Below are 21887 nucleotides of genomic sequence, written 5' to 3' on the forward strand. Positions count from 1 at the left end.
CATTATTTTTAATACTCTCATAGAAAGCTACCAACTAGCTTAGTACAATCTATTCTGGTTGGCAGCAGATCTCCAAGGTCTTGGCTCAGACACAAGAAATCCTTTAACTAGAGAGACCAGGGACTGAACCTGGTTTCTGCATGGAAAGTTGTGCTCTTCCATTGACCTTTCCAGGTTACATGAACAGCATTGTACATTTCCATTTAATATGTATTCACCCAATACATGTAAGAATAAATGGACGCCTGGTGTAGTGATTAAAGGGTCCGACTAGGATCTGGGAAACCCAGGTCGGAATCTCCACACTGCCATGGAAACTTGCTGGGTGACCTTGGGGCCAGTCACACACTCTCAGCCTTGACCCTGGCAAGTATTTGGACGGGAGACCTCTGAGGAATACCAGGGTACAAGCAATGTACACAGAGGCAAGCAATGGCAAACCACCTCTGAATGTCTCTTGCCTTGAAAACCCCACCAAGGGTTGCCATAAGACAGCTATGACTTGATGGCAAAAAAACCAAACAACTTTCAATGATCATTGCAACATGTATCCCCCATGCTACATGCACCCCCTCACCCAGCTTGTCAGGAGTTTCGTGCTGGGGTGCCATGAGTATGCTGATGACACCCAGCTTTATCTGTTAATGGACAGCCATCCAGACTCGGCCCTGGACACACTGACCAGGTGCCTGGATGCTGTGACTGGGTGGCTGAAGAAAAGCCAACTGAAACTGATTCCATCAAAGATGGAAGTCCTATGGCTTGGCCGGGGTGGGGTGCCAGCTCCCAGGTCTTGATGGCATGCAGTTGACACCTGCACCTACCATCAGGAGCCTGGGTGTGATTCTTGATGCCTCCTTAACAATGGAGGTTCAGGTCACAGCCGTGGCCAAGGTGGCCTTTTTCCATCTCTGCTGGGTCTGGCAGTTGGTGCCTTACCTCTCCTGCCCCGACCTAGCCACGGTGATCTATGCAACGGTCACCTCCAGACTGGACTACAGTAACTTGCTCTACATAGGGCTGCCCTTGAGACTGACCTGGAAGCTCCAGCTGGTGAGGCTCCTTCAGGGGCCTAGCTGAGGGAGCATATTCAGCCAGTGCGCTGCCAACTGCACTGTCTCCAGCTGGAATACCAGATCAGATTCAAGGTGCTGGGTTTGACTTTTAAAGCCTTACACAGTCTGGGACCTTCATACCTATGGGGCCGCCTCTCCTGGTACACCCCCCTCCCCACAGGACATTACGTTCTGCAAATGGAAACCTTCTGGTGGTCCCGGGCCCAAAGAGCATGAGGCTGTCCTCGACCAGGGCTACAGCTTTCTTGGCCCTGGCCTGGTGGAACTCCCTCTCAGAGGAGACTAGGGCCCTGCAGGATCTTAAAGCTTTTCACAGGGCCTGCAAAGCAGAGTTGTTCCACCAGGCCTATGGTTGAGGACCACCATGATATCCCACCTATGCTGGCCTCCCTATCTCCCCTCACCTGTATGTTATACTGACTTTCAATCTGGTGTTGTGGGGATGCTGGCTGCCCCCAGGCCTTACAGTGGCTCTGTATTCTGAAATGAGTGCCACATAATTGATGTGTTATGGGGCTGGGACTTCTTGATTTTAATTGAGGTTTTTAATTTATGTTGATTTTATTATATCTGTTTTTATGGAATTTTGTTGTGAGCTGCCCTGAGCCCAGCTTTGGTCGAGGGAGGGCAAGGTATAAAACAAATTAAATAAAAAATAAATAAAATAATCCTAGGATTTATGACTTTCCTTAGAGTTTTGGAAGGGGGTGTCCAGGCAGTTAACATGAGTTCCTTATCTGTTGATACACTTCTACCCTCTTATATAGTAAGGGTTGCAAAAAGGATAACTTTTTGTTGTAGTCTAGACAGCATTTATTACCTGTAAGATGCACTGATAATGATATTTGGAGGCAAGGCGGGTTTATAGAGCCCCGTGGCGCAGAGTGGTAAGCTGCAGTACTCCAGTCCAAGCTCTGATCACGATCCCAACGGAAGTTGGCTCGAGGTTGACTCAGCCTCCGATCTTTCCAATGTCGGTACCCAGCTTGCTGGGGGTAAAAGGGAAGATGACTGGGGAAGGCACTGGCAAACCACCCCATAAACAAAGTCTGCCTAGTAAACGTCAGGTTGTGACGTCACCCCATGGGTCAGGAATGATCCGGTGCTTGCACAAGGGACCTTTACCTTTAGACAGCATTTAGAGCATTTAGCTTTATGCTCTCCGGGACATGCTGCTGATAAGGACTTTGCTGTGTTTACTATATTTTTCATTACATTAAAGTAACACATGTGCAAGAGTAATTTTTTATGATCTGACATATATTTGTTCAGATTAGTTGAATGTTAATTTGTATTAAAATATTTTAATCTTGCCTTGCCTCCAAATATCACTATCAATGCATCTTACAGGTGATAGATAACCCAAATAAGATATCATTTCTTTATAATATATTTTTTATAATATATTTTTTTATTTTTCTTCATTTAATATATCAACAGAAACAATATAATAGTAATAATAAAAAGAAAAACAAGTAATATCTCTAATTTAACAATAAAATGACTTCCCCCTCTCTCTCTTCCATCTAAAAATAAATTGTATAAAATTTTGCTAACGGAACTAATCCCAATATTATTTTAATTAACCTGTTCTATCGTATCCAACATTATTAAATCAATACCTAATATAAAAATTAATACAAAGTATAAATAAGGGATTAGATCAGAGTATCCTTTAAATGGTCCCCTTAAAAAGTGATTTTCACAGTACATTCTCCAAGCCTCCCATTCCCCCAAAAATTGTACATTATCATTCTGGTTTATCAAAGCTGTAAGCTTCACCATCTCGGTCAGTTCCAGCATCTTTTTTATCCAGTCTTTTTTGTCTGGTATCTCAACTGTCTTCCATTTAGCTGCATATATCAATCGTGCAGCCGTGATGGCATAAATCAAAAAAGTTCTGTGAGTAAGAATGGTATCCGGTATCATACTTAATAGCATCATTTCAGGTGTTTTAGGGATATTTTGTTGTAAAATCAACCTTATTTCATTATATATCATCTCCCAAAATTTCTTAGCTTTTTCACAAATCCACCACATATGATGAAAAGATCCTATTTCTTTATTACATTTCCAGCAGTTTGGTGACATTGAAGCATATGATTTTGCTAATTTCTTCGGTGTTAAATACCATTTATACATCATTTTGTATACATTTTCTCTTAGTAGTTGCGAAGATATAAGTTTCAGATCTCTCGTCCAAAGCCATTCCCATTTTTGTAACATTATATCATTGCCCAACCAATCATGGTAGGTTTTATTCGTTCTTGTTCACAATAAAGTTCTAACAGTGATTTATACAGCTTGGAAATAAGATGATCATTTGTATCCAGCAAACGTTTCTGTAGAGTTGATTGTTTTAGAAAATCCTGTTTTCACATCCTGTAAAAAGACCAAGTTTATTTGATGATACTGGAACCAAGATAATAAGTCTTTAACTTCTTCATATTCTTTTAGTAAACATTTAAATTTCCCATTTAAAAAGATCCTGATATATTACAAATTGAGCTGGTCTTAATGGTCTTAAGATATCATTAACCACAAACAGCCAGTACTTGTTCAAAAAGAAATTCAGCCACTAAAACCCAAAAGCACACTACAAAAAGACTTCATGTGGAATCTGAAAGAGAGCCGTGAGTAACTGCACATGTGTGTGTGTATTAAGTTCTGTCAAGTCGCTTCTGGCTCATGGTGACCCTATGAATCACTGTCATCCAAAAAATCCTATCATTAACAGCCATGCTCAGGTATTGCAAACTGAGGGCTGTGGCTTCGTTTATAGAGTCAATCTATCTCCTATTGGGTCTTTCTCTTTTCCTGCTGCCTTTGACTTTTCCTAGCATTATTGTACTTTCTAGTGACACTTGTCTTCTCATAACTGCACATAATTATGTTTATACTGTACCATGTATAAACACATTTAAGAGTTTGCTAGTCAACATGCAAACTGCTGATTGTGAGGGTTCCCAACCTTCCTGTGCAAACTCCATAAAATCACTTGCTCAGACGGTCATGCAGAAACAAGGAACTTTATTGGAAGCTTCAGGTAGTACAGGCCTTACACTGGTAAAGTTGCAAGTGCTTACAGATTCACAAAGACAGAATTATAACCCCTACAGGAAAGCAGATGTCAAACGTATGTTATGGGAATCTACGAGATAATTGTGCATGGTACAAGAACATCAAAGACCTCAGGGAACTCGTTAGGCTATCTACCCACCAAGGCCACAGCTGGCGGGAGGGAGTCAGAGAGAGTAAGGAAGGCGGACGTGGGAAGAGACATTCCAACCTGGGGCCTGTCAGACCCAGCGCCTGAACCAAGGAAAGGCAAAAGGCCTGGACTGCTTTTACGAGTCCGGGGGGGGGGGGGGAGGAAACACACCAGACAAAGGCATACAGACCCTCACACTGATGACTTATTTAAAATAGTGTGCCTTTTTTCTAATCAGGAGTTGCAAAATTTGCACTGGGTGCTTAGAAATTCAAGGGAGTTTGTCAAAGCATTGTAACAACACGAATGTGTACTTTAACATCTTATTTTCTATTTTAACTTTTGTCCTTGTAAGTTTTGTGTAGACTTACTTTAATAACACTTATTTGAGATTAGGTTGGATGAAAATAAAAAGCTTTTCTACTATGCCACAAGAAACTGAACTAAATGAAATTGTTCCTATTAAGAGAAGTAATGTTTTTTATATACCCAGATATTCCTGGGATTCCAGTTGTTTTGCAAAGTGTATGCTTTCCCATCAATAAGGCTTTATCTTCTAGATGGAAATTGTATACACTTAGATTTCTGTGGCTAACAGAAATATTCTGGCCATTTCTCCAGGGAAGTGGTTTGTTCCCAAGTTCTGGCTGCTGTTCTGAGCACACTTAACTAGGGAATTACTTGTATTGAACTAAGTGGCGGGTAGGACCAGGCTGCATGGAGTCTTGTGTCCCAGGTTGAAAAATCAGCCACTGTGTGGAGCTAGAAGCACAGAAATGTGGGAAAGGGCTTGAGTTGGGTGTGAGCTACATACATCAGGCAAAGTAACTCTTCAGATATTTTTGTGAGGTCTGGGGATTTAAGCTGTGTTTATAAAGAAGGGCTGAGACTTTAAAAACCCAACTACTAGTTTTTGTAGGGGGTTTTTTTGTTTTGTTTTTTTACAAAACCCCTCATGATTTCTAAGTTTCTAGTTTTGCTGTTTTAAGGAGTTGAGTAATTATTTGAATTATGGTCTGTAAATAATGTCTTTCGTAACTCAGTTGCTGAAACTGCAGTTTAATACCTTGTATTTTTTCCAAGTGCTTATCAGCACGTGTAGTTTAAAAAGTCACACAGTTTCTTTCATGCAGTATGCCATTGCAGATTTTTAGGACTAATGTACCACTTTGGAAGAATATAGTTTGGGAATTGCCCTGACCTGGATGGCCCCGGCTAACCCAATCTCATCAGATCTCTGAAGCTAAGCAGAGTTGGCCCTGGTTAGTATTTGGATAGGAGACCACCAAGGAAGTCCAAGGTCACTGTGCAGAGGCAGGCAATGGCAAACCACTTCTGAATGTCTCTTGCCTTGGAAAACCCTATGGGGTTGTTAGAAGTCAGCTGATAGCACTTTCCACCACCACCAGTTTGGGAATTATATGAAATGTATGGGTAGATACAAACTTTTAGAACTCTGAAAAAGATCCTGGAGACCACCTTGTCCAAAGCAGCCCCCTGTTCCAGATGAATGCCAATTGTATTAACGTGTTCATCATAAAGCAAACAGTTATTATAAAAGGTTACCAGCTTAATTATTATCTCTGTGTCACCTAAGAGCTGGGGTGAACCAAAAGAAAGGTTTGTAGAGGCTGTGTGGGCCTTTCCATAAAACCTTGGATTCTATGCTGAGGAAAACGATGCTATATTATTATGTTTTTTGCACAAACTTTGAAGGAAAGAGATGGCCTTCATTTGTTAAGGGTGATTGTCAAGCAAGGGCCAAGTATTAAAATGGGCCGGCTGTATTCAAGCTTCTGAGATCAGTTAAAGAATCAAAGCATATTCAGTAATTACTTTGAGTATACATGTATGGGTTTTTTTCATTCTGTGAATAAACCATGCTGTTAATAGTGGGATTTAATAAATTCATAATAAAATAACATTGGGTTTGTTTTCACACCTTATGCATTAATAAATATACTTGTTACGCTATACCTAGTTCTGTGTTTATTCATACAGTTTTTAAATTTTGGTTAGCATACCTTTTGTGTGCTTATAGTTGGGAATGAGCAACTGGAGATGGGTCACTCCTGCAGCCCATTGTGGTTCTTCTTGTCTTGTATCTGTGTTGAAGCATCAGTATGGATGAGTTCTTGGGTTGGGCCAGAAGGGAACTATGGATCTGGTCCAGAGCACCAGCTTTGAAATTATTTTGGGTGTGGGACTGTGATTCAAAATCTAAGATATTTTGGGTAAGCGGAGATAGCTAGGAAGGGTAGTTGGCCTAGCATGGTGTGGCTCTTGCATACACCAAATTCCACTAGTACAGCTTGTCATCTCAGATTTGCTCTGAATGTTCAGAGAACTGCATTTTGTTAAATGGGTTAGAGAAGTGAGGGCTAATTGAAAAGCATAGGGAGGTTTATTAACGGGGAGGCATAGAAAATATTTGAGTTATGGGGATGGGGGCATGGCTCAGTAGCATCTGCTTGGCATACAGAAGGTGCAAGGGTCAATCCCTGGCATCTCCAGTTAAAGGGTCAGGCAGTAGGTGATGTGAAAGACCCCTGCCTGAGACCCTGGAGAGCCACTGCCAGTCTGAATAGACAATACTGATTTTGATGGACCAAGAGGGTCTGATTTAGTATAAGGCAGCTTCATGTATGTTCATGTGTGATATTGGGAGATTTAAAATAAGTTGTTCATGGAAAAGGAAATTACTCTGAAAGTTATGAGAAACCACCTTCTGCTGACAGTTCAGTGGTGGTATTATCCTAATATTGTTGACCCTCTCAGGCTCTATGATTTGTACCTAGTTCTCAGTATTGGACAAGTATTTCTTTCTTAGGTTTGCTCCTTGAGAGCGACAGCAGCTCACGTCTAGGGCAACGTGCCTGTAAAATACATAGATTACAGGCTCTCCCATGTGGGAACGATAGGAGGAGGATATTTGAAAGCAGTTCTAAGGTGCTGGATTCAGTACCAGTATCTCCACAATAATCCCTAGTAATTGGCTCCCCCACCCCACCCCTGGGGGTGGAGTGTAAGAGGATTTCTTGGTTTGCTCTTAAGTCCCCACACGCTTGAGTCTTCAAACAGTGCCTATCTCTGAGACACTCATCTGTCCCATGCCACGCAAGCAGTCTGGGAAGGTGGAGGGCCCAGCCAAGGGCAAAACAGAGGAAGGGGAACAGCCTGCCAAGGAAGAAGGTGAGCCTAAGGGCAGCAAAAGCGCTGGCTCTGAATCACGGCAAAACTCCCTATCTGGGCGTAGGCACAGCAAGAAGCCACAAGTTGACCCCCATGCAGCTGCCATCAAGACCTATTCACCATTCCTGAACACTGTCTTTGGAAAGGTGAGTTTAGTAGCGGAAGGGGACGCAGGGAGGCTGAGTGGCAAAATACATAGTGTAGGACAGGGAAGCAGAAGAATGAAGGTAACAAGCCAGCAGGCTAAGAAACAACGGTACTGAACACAGGCAAGGAGGGACCAGTACAGAGTTTGATGTGTGTGTGTGGGGGGGGAAAGCGGACATGCACTGTCAACCCAACCTTAGACAGAGTCAAACTGTAACATTAAAGAAGGGCTCGCAGTGGGCTTCTCTCGGGTTAAACTCTGTTTACTCCCACCTTTGCAGTGTAAATGACAGACCTACATATCTGATTCAAATACTGATTGGGTGTGGAAATATATGATACATAGAAAGCTCTGCAATTATTTCCCTGAAATTTTTTTTTTTTTTGGCTTTGTTTGTTTTACAGAAACTGCAGCTGGAGTTGTAATTTAAAGTGGGGAGACCACTATATAGTAATAAGGGCTATTAAACTCTGGTCCCCTGTGGTTGTCACCCTCCCAACCAGTGTTTACCCCTACTAGAGAAAAAATCACAAATTAGTTCCACCTTCAGTCGCCAGTCTTGCCCTTTCCTTTATTTCAGGTTTCTTTTTTTATTTCTTAAAGTGTCAAATGCACCTTTAGTTGGTTCTTGTAGGTTATCCGGGCTGTGTGACCGTGGTCTTGGTATTTTCTTTCCTGACGTTTCGCCAGCAGCTGTAGCAGGCATCTTCAGAGGAGTAACACTGAAGTGTTACTCCTCTGAAGATGCCTGCCACAGCTGCTGACGAAACATCAGGAAAGAAAATACCAAGACCACGGTCACACAGCCCGGATAACCTACAAGAACCAATGAACTCTGACCGTGAAAGCCTTCGACAACACCTTTAGTTCTTTAAAAGTTTGTTCGCTGCCTTATATTTAAAATTACAAAAATGCTGTGGAGGGAAAAGGGAGAGATGGGTTCATGTCATTGTTTGCACCAGCCAATCAGCATTAAGCATAAGTTGCATAGGTTGTGGCTTCTGCAACATAGAACTCATAGAACCAGTTTTCCCTCAGCTTGACCCTGGAGAGAAAACTGATTTAAATCGAGTACACTGAGTCAATTCCCAGAGGGCTTCACTGCTCAAATAATGTTACGTCTGTTCAGTTTTGGAGAACTTCTTAAGTATGTAATTTTCATTTAATCTGCTCCATAGGCAAGATGTCTACGACTAGGGCAAGACATGGATGACCCTTTAGGAAGATCAAAGTGGGGTGGGTAATAACTTCAGAGGAGTTGTCTCATGATTTAATTAGTTACTTGGGAGTACTCATTCATGGACCCAACCTTGCTGTTTGAAAAGAAGGTTGGCCAAGTGGCCAAGAGAGGTGCTTTCTGTCAGCTGCATCTGTATCAGCAACTCTCCTTTCTTGACATGGGCGGCTTCCACATAGAGATGATTCTCCATGTAACTCTCATTGCAGCTGCAAATGCAAAGGCATTAGCAGTGACAGCAGGGCATCCATATGGCAGTTTCCCCTGGCACTTTCCTTACCTCGCCTTCTGTTGCTGCCTCCCCCCTGCCCAGGGCTTTTTCAGGCTTTAAAAAAATTAGTAAAAGCTATAGTGCTATAATGGTGTGTTGCAATAATGTACCAGCTCCCAGCTTTCATTTTTAAAACAGTAAGTCTATAGGTCTTTTAGTTGCCAAGTGATAAGGAGAAATGAGCAGCCAGTACTATTCCCATTATAATTCCTCAACCAAAAGAGTTAGATACTTACTTTTTTTAAAAAAAAAAAGCTGGTACATTGTTGCAACAGATTGGTATAACATTGTAACTTTACAATACCCCCCCCCAAAAAAAAAGAAAGGCTGGGGGGAAAGCCAGGTGGAGGAGGGATGGTCATGCAAGGACTAAGGTATTAGAAATGGCATTGGTGAGGACAGGATGGAAAAATGAGCACTTTCCTATCCACATGATATCCAAAAACACTTTGACCGCAACCTTTCCAAAAACATATCAAATCAAGGTCAGGAAAGATCACAGCAAAGGGGGAAACAGAGGTGCAATGAATAGAGGAGGATGTGTAGATGCTCCAGAAAAGAGTGCAGCTGGAAGGAAGCCAAGGTGAAACAAAACCTCTGTGTGGAAACAGCCTCTGCTGACCTACTCATGACAATCCAGGCTTTTGCAGGGGGGCCCTAGGGCTGTTGCTCTTGTTGCGCATTGACTGAGATGGCCCCAGCACAAACACAATCCACGGGAATCCTAGGGAACAGGAATGAATATGTGCTAATTTTTAATTTCTTTTATCATTCATAAGCTATCACTTCCTCTCCACTCTCCCCCAACCATTCTGAACTGCTTTGAGGTCTAGAGTTTCCATATGCTTGTTTCCCAGCATTATAAGCAGAACTGGTACCAGTTTTTCTCCTGTGTATGCAATAAGCAGTGCATTCTTGGAGTGGAGAATGCATTTGAATTCACATGAACTCTAAGCAGCAGAGAGATGGCACAAAGCCCGTAGAGATTACCCCCAGTCTCCTCCAACATCCTGACACCTGTATGATTAACTCGTATAAATAGCTGAGGTCTCATGTCCTGCTGGGAGGTCAGGAAATCCTATTAGTGGGGGCATTGACAGGTAGGGGGGAGATGAAGGGCTGGCAAACACATAGCCTAAACCTCAGGGTTTTCTTAAGGCTTTCACTCCTTGGGATTGAGCGCTGGGGCTCCCCATGAAGGGTGCTGTAGTCAGGCGGCTCACAAATCCTTCAGGTTTTAGTTAAAACCAGTGAGCAACCTGCTTCTGTTCATGTTAGAATGGCAGAGAAATCGCCTGCACAGCTGGGTTGGCCTACAATCCTTTTACTCTAAACTTCATCAAATTAATTTGGGAAGCAACTGCTCACTGCAGAAATTTTGAACCCCTTGTTCTTAGTCATATTGTTCATATTGAAAGCTTCCTTTCATCAAACCAGCTTCTTTCAAGCTTGATGCCTGGGACAAATATTTCTAATAGCAATTGACCTGTATGAACAGGTAGGCTCAAGCGTGGGGAGAACAGAAACCCTTGTCAACATTTTACATCAACTGTGTTCTTAAACAGGTCAAAGCCTATTTAGTTTGGATAGATTTTTGTCATTACTTAAAAGTGCACAGAGCAGTATAATTTTCTTAGACAACTTAATTGTAATGGTGATGTGCTTTTTCAGTTATTATTAAGGAACTGGAGAAATGCTAGTATTTTAACCAAAACAAAGTTATTTTTATTTATTTTATTTTTTGATTTTCTGCAATGTTCAAAAGGGAGAATGCACACTTCAACATTGTGTAGATTTTGAAATCAGGTATTTAAAAAAACACACAATATTTTTAAAATAAAAAGTATCTGGTAACTCTAACACGTTGTACAGCCTCCCACCCCACCTCCCTGCCCTCCTGTTGGAGCCATATGACACAGAAGAAAATTATAGATGCCAGTGTCCAGCCTGAGATGGATCATAATAAATGTGAACACTGAAACATTTATCTGTTGTGAAGATTATATCTCCTAATTAATCCTTCTGCTATATGGATAAGGAAACTTAGAAACAGAAACAAAGAAATTAATGTCACATAGGAGCTTTTGTCTCTAATTCTTTATTTCTTTAACTCCAGGAAAGGGATCTTTCTGCAGAGGAGCTGGATGGTGAGTTGGCCTTATTGTGACAAGATGGTGGAGGGAAATGTGGGTGAGAAGTCCCCTCACTGTTTCCAGCATTTCTCAGATGGGTTTCTACTATTTATTTTGGAAGAGACAGGTTTATTCTTAAGCTGAAAGAACCAGCAAAATGTATGAATCAAAGTCAAATCTTTGTTTCTTTGGATAAAAAATTACATTTATAACACGAATGTGTGTAAATATAAAACTTGGTTTGCTTACATATATCGGTTTTATCTCAGAGTTACTACCAAGATCTTCATTTTAATTGTTATGAGGGCAATGATGATGCTAACGGACAATAGGAGACACTTCCTCTTAGTTATTTCTTTTTCATTCCTTCATTTCTCTCTCCTGCACAAAGACCTATCCAATTAAGGACTGTATTACAGAAATGTTTCTTTTAGCTTTCTACTCAATTCCATTCTTTAAAATAAACCTAACAAAATATTTCCTTACTAAATAATGGTCTTTGCTGCTTTTTGCCATCCCCAAACTAGGGGCTTTCTGATGATTGTGGCCCTGAGGGACACACTGTGCTGATTGCAGTGCAAAGGATTCTAGGTTAGGGGTAGGCATTTCTTTAGCCTGGGGGCCACTTCTGGGTTTCTGATGGCCATTAAAGCTCCATGTTGTACATCAATTCTTCCTGATTCCAGCACCAGCAGTGTGCCCTCCATTCAGAGCCCTCAGAAGTGGAAAGAGGCCCAGATGCATCTCTCTCTCCCACTCTGCTGCTTCTTATGGCATGCAGTTATCGAGCTGCTTAAGAATGTTTTTGGAGGCATTAGCTGAGAAGACGCTGTGGCATTCTGGTGGACCAAATGCTTCTGACAAATGGTTAAACAGCTTGATGACCAGACAAAAGCTCCTGTAATTTACCAGCCTCTATTCTAGATAGATGCTTTTAAACTCTTAATTACACTGTTTTTCTTACCTGGTATCTCTCAGCCCCCACCAGATTAACAGAAAAGTCTAGTAACGTCTATTTTTTGCATCACCAGGGTTGCCAGCCTCAAAGTGAGGCCTGGCATTCTCCAAGATTTATAACTGATCTTAGAGTTGCCAGGTCCCCACATGGCCACCGGCAGGGAATGGGGGGGGGGGTAGGTTTGCCAGATCCAGGTTGGAAAACTCCTGGAGATTTGGGGATGGAGCCTGGAGAGGACAGGGACCTCAGTGGGGTACAATGCCATAGAGTCCACCTTCCAAAGCATCAATTTTCTCCAGGGGAATTGATCTCTGTAGTCTGGAGATGAGCTGTAATTCTGGGGGATCCCCAGGTCCCACCTGGTGGCTGGCATCCCTAAGTGATCTCCAGGCTACAGAGATCAGGACCCCCAGAGAAAACAGTTGCTTTGGAAGGTGGACTCTATGGTATTATTCCCCACTGAGGTCTCTCCTCTCCCCAAATCCTACCCCCAAATCTCACAGAATTTCCCACCCTCCAGTTGGCATTCCTAACTATAACCCCTATTTTGGTGCCCCGTGTGAATATTACCATCCTAATCCGAGTTGATAGTTCTTGAGCCATTGCTGCCCGGGCACTGGTAGACAATGAAGGATCAGTTTCAGGACAAGTGGTAGTGTTGAGCAGGTTAATGGTTTCATTCATGGGGTTGCTGCTTTTCATTGTTGTGAAACACCAGCTGTTTAGGCATACATTGCATCAGTGGGGCAAAATGAGTTAAGCCATCAAGCAGCTTATTGAGACCACAGAACAATCATTATAGTCTAGTCACACTGTTTATAGTAAATTATTAAAATAATTAAGAGTTGGAAAACAGGCCACGCATGTCTTAAATGGCCATGAAAACATAAGAGCAACCCTGTGGCATCAGACCAATGGTCCAACTAGTCCAGCACCTGTTTCACACAGTGGCCAGCTGTTATTATTCCTGATTATCTTATACTGCAATTGAATTTTTAGATTTTTTTTTATAATGAACACAGTAGCTATGTTCTAAATCTTTACAACAAATAAGGTTTCCTGCTCTTTTTAGTGTAAAGATGAGTTTTAGACGTCCAGCAATCTTTTAAAAAGTCAACTGTAGAGTTGTTCCTGACGATATTGTGTTTTTTTTTTTGCTTTTATGTGTCCTTCTGGAGTACCCAATGCTAATAAAGTGTTTAAGGCAATTTGTTCCCTGCTTCTGTAAAATGACTTTGGGCCTCTCCTGGCAGAACTGCTCCAGGCCTTCAAGGAGTTTGACACTGATGAGGATGGCTACATCAGTTACAAGGATTTGGGGGAGTGTATGCGAAACATGGGGTACATGCCCACTGAGATGGAACTTATCGAGATCTCCCAACACATCAAAATGCGCAGTGAGTTTGATGTAGCTTATGTTCTGTTCTTCAACACTCATCTCTAAAAACAGTCTCAGAAAGTGCCAGCCAGTCCCGCATAGCCCATAGGCTTCCAGCTTAATTCTGCTCCCCTGTTTCAGAACTATGTAGACTTCCATAGTTCTATTTCATTTCATTTATTTTATTTACTTTATCTGTACCAATTTTCCTCCCCAATGGGGATCCAAAGCAGCTTACACTGTTCTCCTCACCCCCATTTTATCCTTGCAGCAATAACTCTGTGAAGTAGGTTCAGCTGAGAGAGGGTGTGACCTGGCTCAAGGTCACCCAGCAAGTTTCCTTGGCAGAGTGTGCATTCAAACCTGGGTCTCCCAGATCTTAGTCTAACACTTTAACTACTATGCAACATCGGCTATTTATCAGGGATGTTCCTTATTTTGAGATATATACTTTGGCATTAAGGACACCTTTTAACCCGTTTTTTATTAGCCTGCTCTTCCTCCAAAGAGCTCAGGGCAGCATACTTGATTATGGAACTCACCCCACCCCCCATTTCATCCTCATAATGACCCTGTGAGTAGGTTATGCTAAGAGACAGCAACCTTACCGATGCCATTTAGTGAGTTTCATAACTGAACCCAGACCATCCTGTCACCAGTGGCCACGTATTGCACCCCCAGGACCACTAGAGGTTGGGAAAAACAGCATGGGTAGGGAAGGCTGAATCCTGTGATTCAAATTGGGCACCATGTTGTGATTCAAATTGGGCACCATGCATTTATGAACTGAGAAGAGAGACACTGCAACTCAGATGTGACTGTTACACAGGACACAGGGTGGGGGCCCCAGATCCAACGTGTACTCTGTGTCACTAGAAATTAAATCTCCTAGTAGAGGGTGGATGGAATTTGAGTCTAGGGCATTCAAAGTATTATGTAGGGTACAGCTTGCCATTTCACACATTGTAGCTGTGGAGATTCATTTTGAACTGTAAGAATAACAACATTATAGGACCATTGGCACGGACACTATGAAGCCCATACACCCATCCCCCTTTGCCAACAATAGCCCCTGAGACTTCCAAAATGCTGATGCTGGAGGTTGTGGGACTCCCAAGGAGTCCCATTGCCTCATTGAATAGCACAGGGAGGAGTGGGAATCAGGGAAAATCCCCTCTCCCGTCCTGTTCTGTCCATTGTATGCCATTCCTCTCACATTACCTAAGACTGTAACGCAATTCCCTCCTCTCCCTAAGGTGCTCCTAATTCCAGTTAGTCCCATTTCCCATCCTTTGGGAAACTGACCCTTTCCCATTTTCTTTCTCACAGTGGGAGGGCGTGTAGACTTCGAGGACTTTGTAGAAATGATGGGCCCCAAGCTGCGTGAAGAGACGGCTCATATGGTGGGCGTGAGGGAGCTGAAAATTGCCTTTCGTGAGGTATTGTGCAGTGAAAAGGGATGGGAGGGATCCAGGGATTTGTGATTTTTAACATTTTTAGTATTTATGTACTGTACCCTCAAATAAAAGTCACTTGCTGATGAAAAAGACATAAAATGCAAAAGGACAAAATAAAACATCCAAAACAATAAAATGAGACTGCAATAAAAGAACTGAAACAAAATAACACACAGTCTAAAATGTCAGCATAAACAGTGGTTAAAATAGCAATTAGAAGATGTTAATTAAGCAATGTCAGCAGCATTGCACCTAAAAGAATAAGGTGTCATCCACAACATCTAGAGATAATGCCATAGATAAGAGGTATTAGAAGTTCAATTAAAATACTGGGCAGAACAAAAGAGTTTAGTACGGGGCTGGAACACAGTCCCACTCAGCTCCAGGCAAAGGGGAAAGGGACATGCATTCCACAAGGCCATATCCTTCATAGCTAACATACTCATTTTAAAAGGCAGGGACCATAGAACAGGGCCTATGACGAACATAATGCTTGGGCAGGTTCATTCATGAGTAAATTATCCTTAAAGTCCCTTGGTCTCAGGGTATTTCAGGCTTTAACTAGCAACCTAGAATTAAGCCTGGAAATGGGCAGCCAGTAAAGTTTTTATGCACTAGAGAAATATGTTGTCTGAAATTGATATTTGACAGCAATGTTGCTGCTGAAGTTTCTGAACTGCCCTCAAAGGCTCCAAATAGAATGCATTACAGTATTATAACCTGAAGGGGATCCTGGCATGAATCACTGTTGCCAGATCTCTCTTCTTAATGAAGGGCCACAGCTGGCATACCAGCCAAAGTTGGTAACAAGTTCCAAACACTGCAGAGAAGACTTCTGCCTGTGAGTGTTGTGATAGCCTCTGCAATGATCTGATTAAGTACGTATGTGCTGCCAAGTCACAACCGACTAATGGTGACCCCAGCAAGGGGCTTGCAAGGCAAGTAAGAAGCAGAGGTGGTTTGCCATTGCCTTCATCTGCAGAGTCTTACTTGGTAGTCTCCCATTCAAGTACTGACCCTGCTTAGCTTCCACGATCTGACGAGATCGAACTGCGCCATGCCACCTTTCCTCCAACTATCTCATGACACCTACACATAATATTTCTGTAAACCCCCCCACCAACGAATGTGTGAAGCATTCTAAAGTATAGAGACTTGGAATAGAAATGTGGCTGGCACCTATCCAATAAGTACAACAGGCATGCGGTAGGGCTAAGTTGTCCCTGGCCGAGCTGTCCCCTCCTGTATCAGAGTACAATAAGGTTACATAATGGGTATTATGAGACTGGTTCTAACTTGTATAGAATGAATGGTAGTTGATTCTAAGCAGTGCACAGAACAGGGTGATCCTGAGGGCCACACTACATGTTTGAAGTTTTTAATGAGTCGAGTCCAGGTTTCCCAGACTCGAGTTCCCCACAGCCACACAGCAGCTGCAGGGAATGGCTTTTAAAAAATAAAGCAGAGGCCAAATGGGCTTGGAACATTGCCATGCAGGGTCGGATCTAGGAAGGCCAGGGGCGGGGGCAGCTGTCTTGGGCAGCAGGCAGAGTTCCCCTGATCATTTACAGAAGACAATTAATTTATGAAGAGGATGGTAATAGCCTCTGTGGGTCATATGTCTCCTAGAATCCAGTATCTCTGAGGCTTGCCCTGAAACTGTTGAAGGTGGGGGCAGTAGCCCTATGTTGGTTGGATTGGTTGACTGGTGGTCCTGGACTAGATGTTGAGATTTATTCAGAAGCTCTGCTGTGGCTAATCTGCAGGGTGAGAGCTGAATGACCTGTGCAGAAGGCTGAAGTTGATTCCTGGTCATCTTTGCTGATTTATTCGATGCTCATGTGCATAAGCAACCTAAAGAAGGAAAGAAAGTTGGCACACCTGGCACCCAAAAGATGCTTAGGGTTACTTCAAATCATCTACCTCTGTTCTAGGGAGACTGTCCCTGCACAATACACTGACATTATTGCTGGTCTAAAGCTTTGCTTTTTGCAGGAAACTTTAATGTATGATACTCCCAGGCAGAACATAGGCATGAGAAACCACTATTTTGTACACGGTCATGTCAAATGTTTTGACATGTTTCCTGTGAGTGGTTCTTGTAAACTGTGGGTTTACAAAAGAGGAATTAAAGAATTTCTTCTGATGCATTTGCTCCAAAGAGGAAAAGGTTTTATTATTTTTTGGTAGAAAGTGATAAGAATGGCTGAAGTGTGGTGTGTTTCTTCAAACTTGGAAAAAGAACAAGTTATTGTAGCTACTGTAATTTTTTTGACTGTACTGGAAAAGTACACATTGCAGGATATGGCAATATGAGATATTCCAAGAGTTCTTTAACAACAGACCTTTATGAAATCGTTTTTACTTTAACTGAGTGTTCTAAAACTGTACATTGTTGTAAAGAAACAATTGTAGTAGAGGGACTATTAAACTGAAACCATAAGCTAAACATCATTGTAATTGCTAATTAAAATTGGCTGTGATCTTAGTAATGCTTGTTCTCTTCCCACCCAGCCCCCAGCTATGATGAGAACTTCTGTATGTTAATGGAAACAAACAATGATTCAAAGGCTAAGGTTTACCTGCTATGCATACCCTGTGCTGGCAGACTCATCCACCCTTATTTGGAAATAGCTGTATTGTGAGAAGCAATTTTTTTCCTTTTGGCCTTTTCCTAATTTCCCACCAAATGCTGTGCCATTTTGTGAAACTTTTAATGCCATAGAGTTCACCCTTCAAAGCAGCCATTTTCTTCAGGGAAATTGATCTGTCGGCTGGAGATCAATTGTAATTCCAGAAGGTTTCCAGGCCCCATCTGGAGGTTGGCAACCAAAATATCATAAATCTGTACAGTCTTTCAAGTTCTCTAGAACTCTTCTTCAGACAGGATATTCAAGATACCACCTTCATCCCAACTACATACTCTAGCCTGTCGGTTAATGTTAAGTCACCCAATAAATAATAATAAATCAGGAAATTATCCACTCAGCTGTCCCTCTGACTGGTCTCCTCATCCCTATGCAGGGCCTCATGGCTGCCGTTAATGAAATTCTCTCCATTATAAAGGGTAGCAGTCTGATCCTCCAAGTTCTGAACCGTTTCATCTATGAGCCCTATCAGCTTACAGTTTTGACAAGTGCCAAAAGTGTAATTATTTATAGATAATAGATTGTTAATGTAAAAGTGTAATTATTCATTAACAATTCATAGAGGTCAACACAATTTATTCTGTCATTTAAAAAACTTTGTTGATTATATATGTATAATATATACATTGATTGCAAACATCTACAAAGAAAAATATGTATGTACTGTAATATATGGGGTGTCATTTTATACTTTTGCCCTCCTTCAAAAAATATATAGATCCAGCTTTGTTGCCATTGGGGAAAGAAAGGGCTCCCACTTCCCCAAAGCCATTTTCCTGCACAGAAACCGAGCTGGGGGCACTATTTCCCTGTTTTTGCTGTTTTACATGCACAGAATATTCCACATGGATCAGCAAAAATGGGGAAATAGCACCCCTCAGCTCTGTTTCTGTGCAGGAAAATAGCTTTGGGGGGAGTGGAAGTCCTTCCTTCCCCCATGGTGGTGTTCCAAGCCTAGCTGTATTCTCCTTTATTTTTAAAAAGCCTTTCCCCACAGCTGCTGTGGGGCTGTAGGGACCCTGAGCTGGGTCCTGGGAACCCAGATCCAACATCTTAAAAACTCAGACCTGTAGTTTGCCCCAACAAAGAGAAGTTGTGATGTACTGTACTTTTTAAAAACCTGAGATGTTTTAAAAGCTTGCAGAGCTAGCAATATGGGCATATACATCAGGGAAATTAATTAAATACTTTAGAAACAGATTCTAGAAGTAGGTGCTCTCTATATCACAGGTGTATGTTTGCCACCATTCTAATGTGAAAAAGTATAAACTTTCCTATTTTGGATTAGAGTTTATGTAGCCATGCTGGCTCTGCAAAAAAATTAGTGATTGCTGTAGGCAAAATGGTTTCCTTCTAACTGCTGGCTGAGGGGCAGGCCCATTATGGCTAAATGAAACAAGCTAATTAGAGGTGGAAAGAGAATGCCTCTGATGGCTACCAGTGAAAACAGCATTCCTTGGTAGCCTGGCTGGTTGATGTCTGTCTCTGGGCAATGCCTTTTGGCTTATGCAAGAGAAGAAGTACTTGTGTCATAATGCAAGCGCCAGGTGACTTGCTAAACTGAATTAAACTTTACAGAGTTTGTTTCCTTTTGCCATACCTAAGATGTAGATTCACTGATATTGTGCAAGTATGATATCCTATAATAAGGGAGGTCATGAGCAAGGGGTCACAACACAGGGAAGCAGCTCCCATGCTGAAGGGTGTCAAAGCCAGAGTGAAATGCATGGCAGCCTAGGAAGGAGGAGAAAACTGGAGAGTTTTGGTAAGCAAGAGAAAAAGCCTGGTGGAGAGGGAGAGCAAGAAAGAAAGGGGGAGCATTATAAAGAGTGGGGAGTCGTAGGTAGAACCAACGAGCCAGACCATCACTCACTTTCTTCTTTCTGAAGTTTGATACAGATGGAGATGGAATGATCAGTGGGGCAGAGTTACATCAGGCTATGGCTGCCCTATTAGGGGAACAACTACTGGCACAGGAGGTAGATGAAATCCTGCATGATGTTGACCTCAATGGGGATGGAAGAGTGGACTTTGATGGTAAGAGACCCTTGCAAATACTCCAATGACCCTCTTCCCTACATCCTGCACCTTCCCATAACTATACCATGTTTTGCCTCTGGTCTGCAAAGATTAGGGACTACATCGTTATACAGCATACCTCTGTGACACATGCTTTTGCTAGAGGATTTCTATACTGTCTCCACCACTGTCCCTGTCTGCCTCCCAGTCCTTCCAAAGGGCTACAAAAGTCACCTGTGTCTTCTCTCTTCTACGCACAAACCTGCCTGCAAAATCAGAGCCTGCCTTCCCTCTCATGATCTGTCTAAGTTCACAGAATCAGCATTGCTACCAGATCTAGCCTCTGCTTAAAAAACTCCAAAGGAGAGCCCACCACCTCCCAAGGAAGCCTGTTCCACTGAGGAACCTCAGGAAGTTCTTCCTAATGTTTAGCTGAAAACTCTTTTCATTTAATTTCAACCCGTTGCTTCTGGTCCGACCTTCTGGAGCAACAGAAAACAACTCTGCACCCTCCGCTATATGGCAGCCCTTCAAGTACTTGACGGTGGCTGTCATGGGTCCTCTCAGTCGTCTCCTGTCCAGGCTAAACACACCCAGCTCCTTCACCTCACCACTGTTGCCCCCTCTGCTGGTATTTGAAGAAAAAAGCTGTGGAAAACTTGGCTATATGAAACATCACAGGAATTTCATTATCAGTAATGATTATCTTTTTCCCATGTTTTCCAGAGTTCGTGATGATGCTGTCATCCCGGTAACTAGATCTGGTGGAAAGGGACTATCTCTTGCCTCCCATGATTACTGTCTTTGCTTCAGTAGCTGGAACGAATCAGCGGCCCTTTGATGGATCTTCATCTCCTGGTAATACTCACAGAAGGCTGAAGTCTTTCCCCCTGGCCTGGGTCCTTCACAGGCATCATGAAAACCATGCACAACCAGCTATATATCGAACTAGACCTCACTGTGTGAGGTATCTCAGAGGGAGCTGCCATCTATGTCCAAACTGAGCTATCCTAACTGAGGCAAGTTGACTAGGTCAAACCTAGAGAACTCACCTCACAGTTCCCTCTTCCTATCAACTGGAAGTACTCAGCAGCCCACACCAATGCAGCTGGATATGGAAAAGTCTTCCCAGGTATGGAAAATCATTTCCAGCCATCAATGAGATCTACAGCAGGGGTGATTCAATTCAGACCCTGTGAAAAATCTTAGGCTTCATTCTTGACCTCAGAACTGCTGGAGATTGCCTCTAAAGTATCCAATAGTCAGTGCAATAGTTAATTTTTTTCTCTTTTTTTGCAGAAAAAAGTTTATTATTATACTATAAATTATACATAAGCATAAACATTATATTTTTACAAGAACTGCTTCCCAAATTCGTTGCAATTGTGACACATCATATTGTCTCTTTAAATTTGTCAATTTGTTTAGGAGAAAGATTTCCTTACATTTCAGAATCCACTTGTCAACTGTAGGACTTGAGTCTGATTTCCAAATTCCAATATCATGCAAATACTAACCTAGCAGCTGTTAACAGATGTGCAATTAAGTTCCATTTATCTTTCAGGAAAGCAGCTGTAAAGCTTAGTAGCATTACCTTGTCAGAAAAAGGGAAATCTACATCAATTAATATTTCATTTCTATCAGGGATGCCCATGTCTGGCTGAACTGAATGGTGAATGCATGTCACTGGCATAAAACTGCAAAACCAAAGGCCTCTGTGCAGAGGTAGGGAAACGGAATCAAAAGAAGGACTCTGTGCACCTACCCACTAGGCTACAAATATTGGTGAATGTAAGAATATGTGTTCTGTTTGGTTAATTCTGTTGCTAAAAGTCAGACCAGGTTATAGGCAAAGCTACTCTATCCAGAAAGCAGACAGGAGATTTTTCTCTAAACAACTGTTTGCTAAGGGTCCCCACTATTGCTACAGTCTGGTAAGCACTCCCCAAGAGCTACATTGTCAAAGCCCAAACCTGGACATGTTTGTGTAGTGCAACTGTTTAAGTAATGGTTTAAATTTTACCCCCTCCTGTTCTGAGGGTCAGCAGGACTCTGTACCATAGCAGACTGGCAAAGAGCCTGCTTAGCAAGCAGAAGGTCCCAGCTTCATTCTTTAGCATCTGCAGTTACTGGCTCATAAGCAGAAGAGTTTGGAAGACC

The 21887-nt window shown here is 42.3% G+C and overlaps 2 protein-coding genes across 2 annotated transcripts in view; both read left to right on the top strand.

Moving 5' to 3' along the window:
- Window positions 1-21887, top strand: part of CARNS1 (carnosine synthase 1) — a 211244-nt gene that overhangs the window by 91104 nt on the left and 98253 nt on the right. The gene's annotated exons all lie outside the window — the stretch shown is intronic.
- On the top strand, window positions 7368-20511 carry CABP4 (calcium binding protein 4). Its single transcript, XM_056850949.1, has 6 exons — window positions 7368-7625; window positions 11252-11282; window positions 13479-13622; window positions 14933-15042; window positions 19598-19745; window positions 20454-20511. Exons 1-6 carry the CDS (start codon window positions 7398-7400, stop codon window positions 20480-20482), a joined length of 690 nt encoding a protein of 229 aa, XP_056706927.1. The 5' UTR covers window positions 7368-7397; the 3' UTR covers window positions 20483-20511.

The sequence above is a fragment of the Euleptes europaea genome, chromosome 6 (assembly GCF_029931775.1).
Source record: "Euleptes europaea isolate rEulEur1 chromosome 6, rEulEur1.hap1, whole genome shotgun sequence".
Classification (NCBI taxonomy): domain Eukaryota; kingdom Metazoa; phylum Chordata; class Lepidosauria; order Squamata; family Sphaerodactylidae; genus Euleptes; species Euleptes europaea.

Bases quoted from the DNA above. Each gene is read 5' to 3' on its own strand.
- CABP4 (XM_056850949.1), top strand. From the start codon at position 7,398: ATGCCACGCAAGCAGTCTGGGAAGGTGGAGGGCCCAGCCAAGGGCAAA. The intron at 11,283-13,478 runs GTGAGTTGGCCT...CTCTCCTGGCAG, and splicing joins TTCTGCAGAGGAGCTGGATG to AACTGCTCCAGGCCTTCAAG. The intron at 13,623-14,932 runs GTGAGTTTGATG...TCTTTCTCACAG, and splicing joins CCAACACATCAAAATGCGCA to TGGGAGGGCGTGTAGACTTC.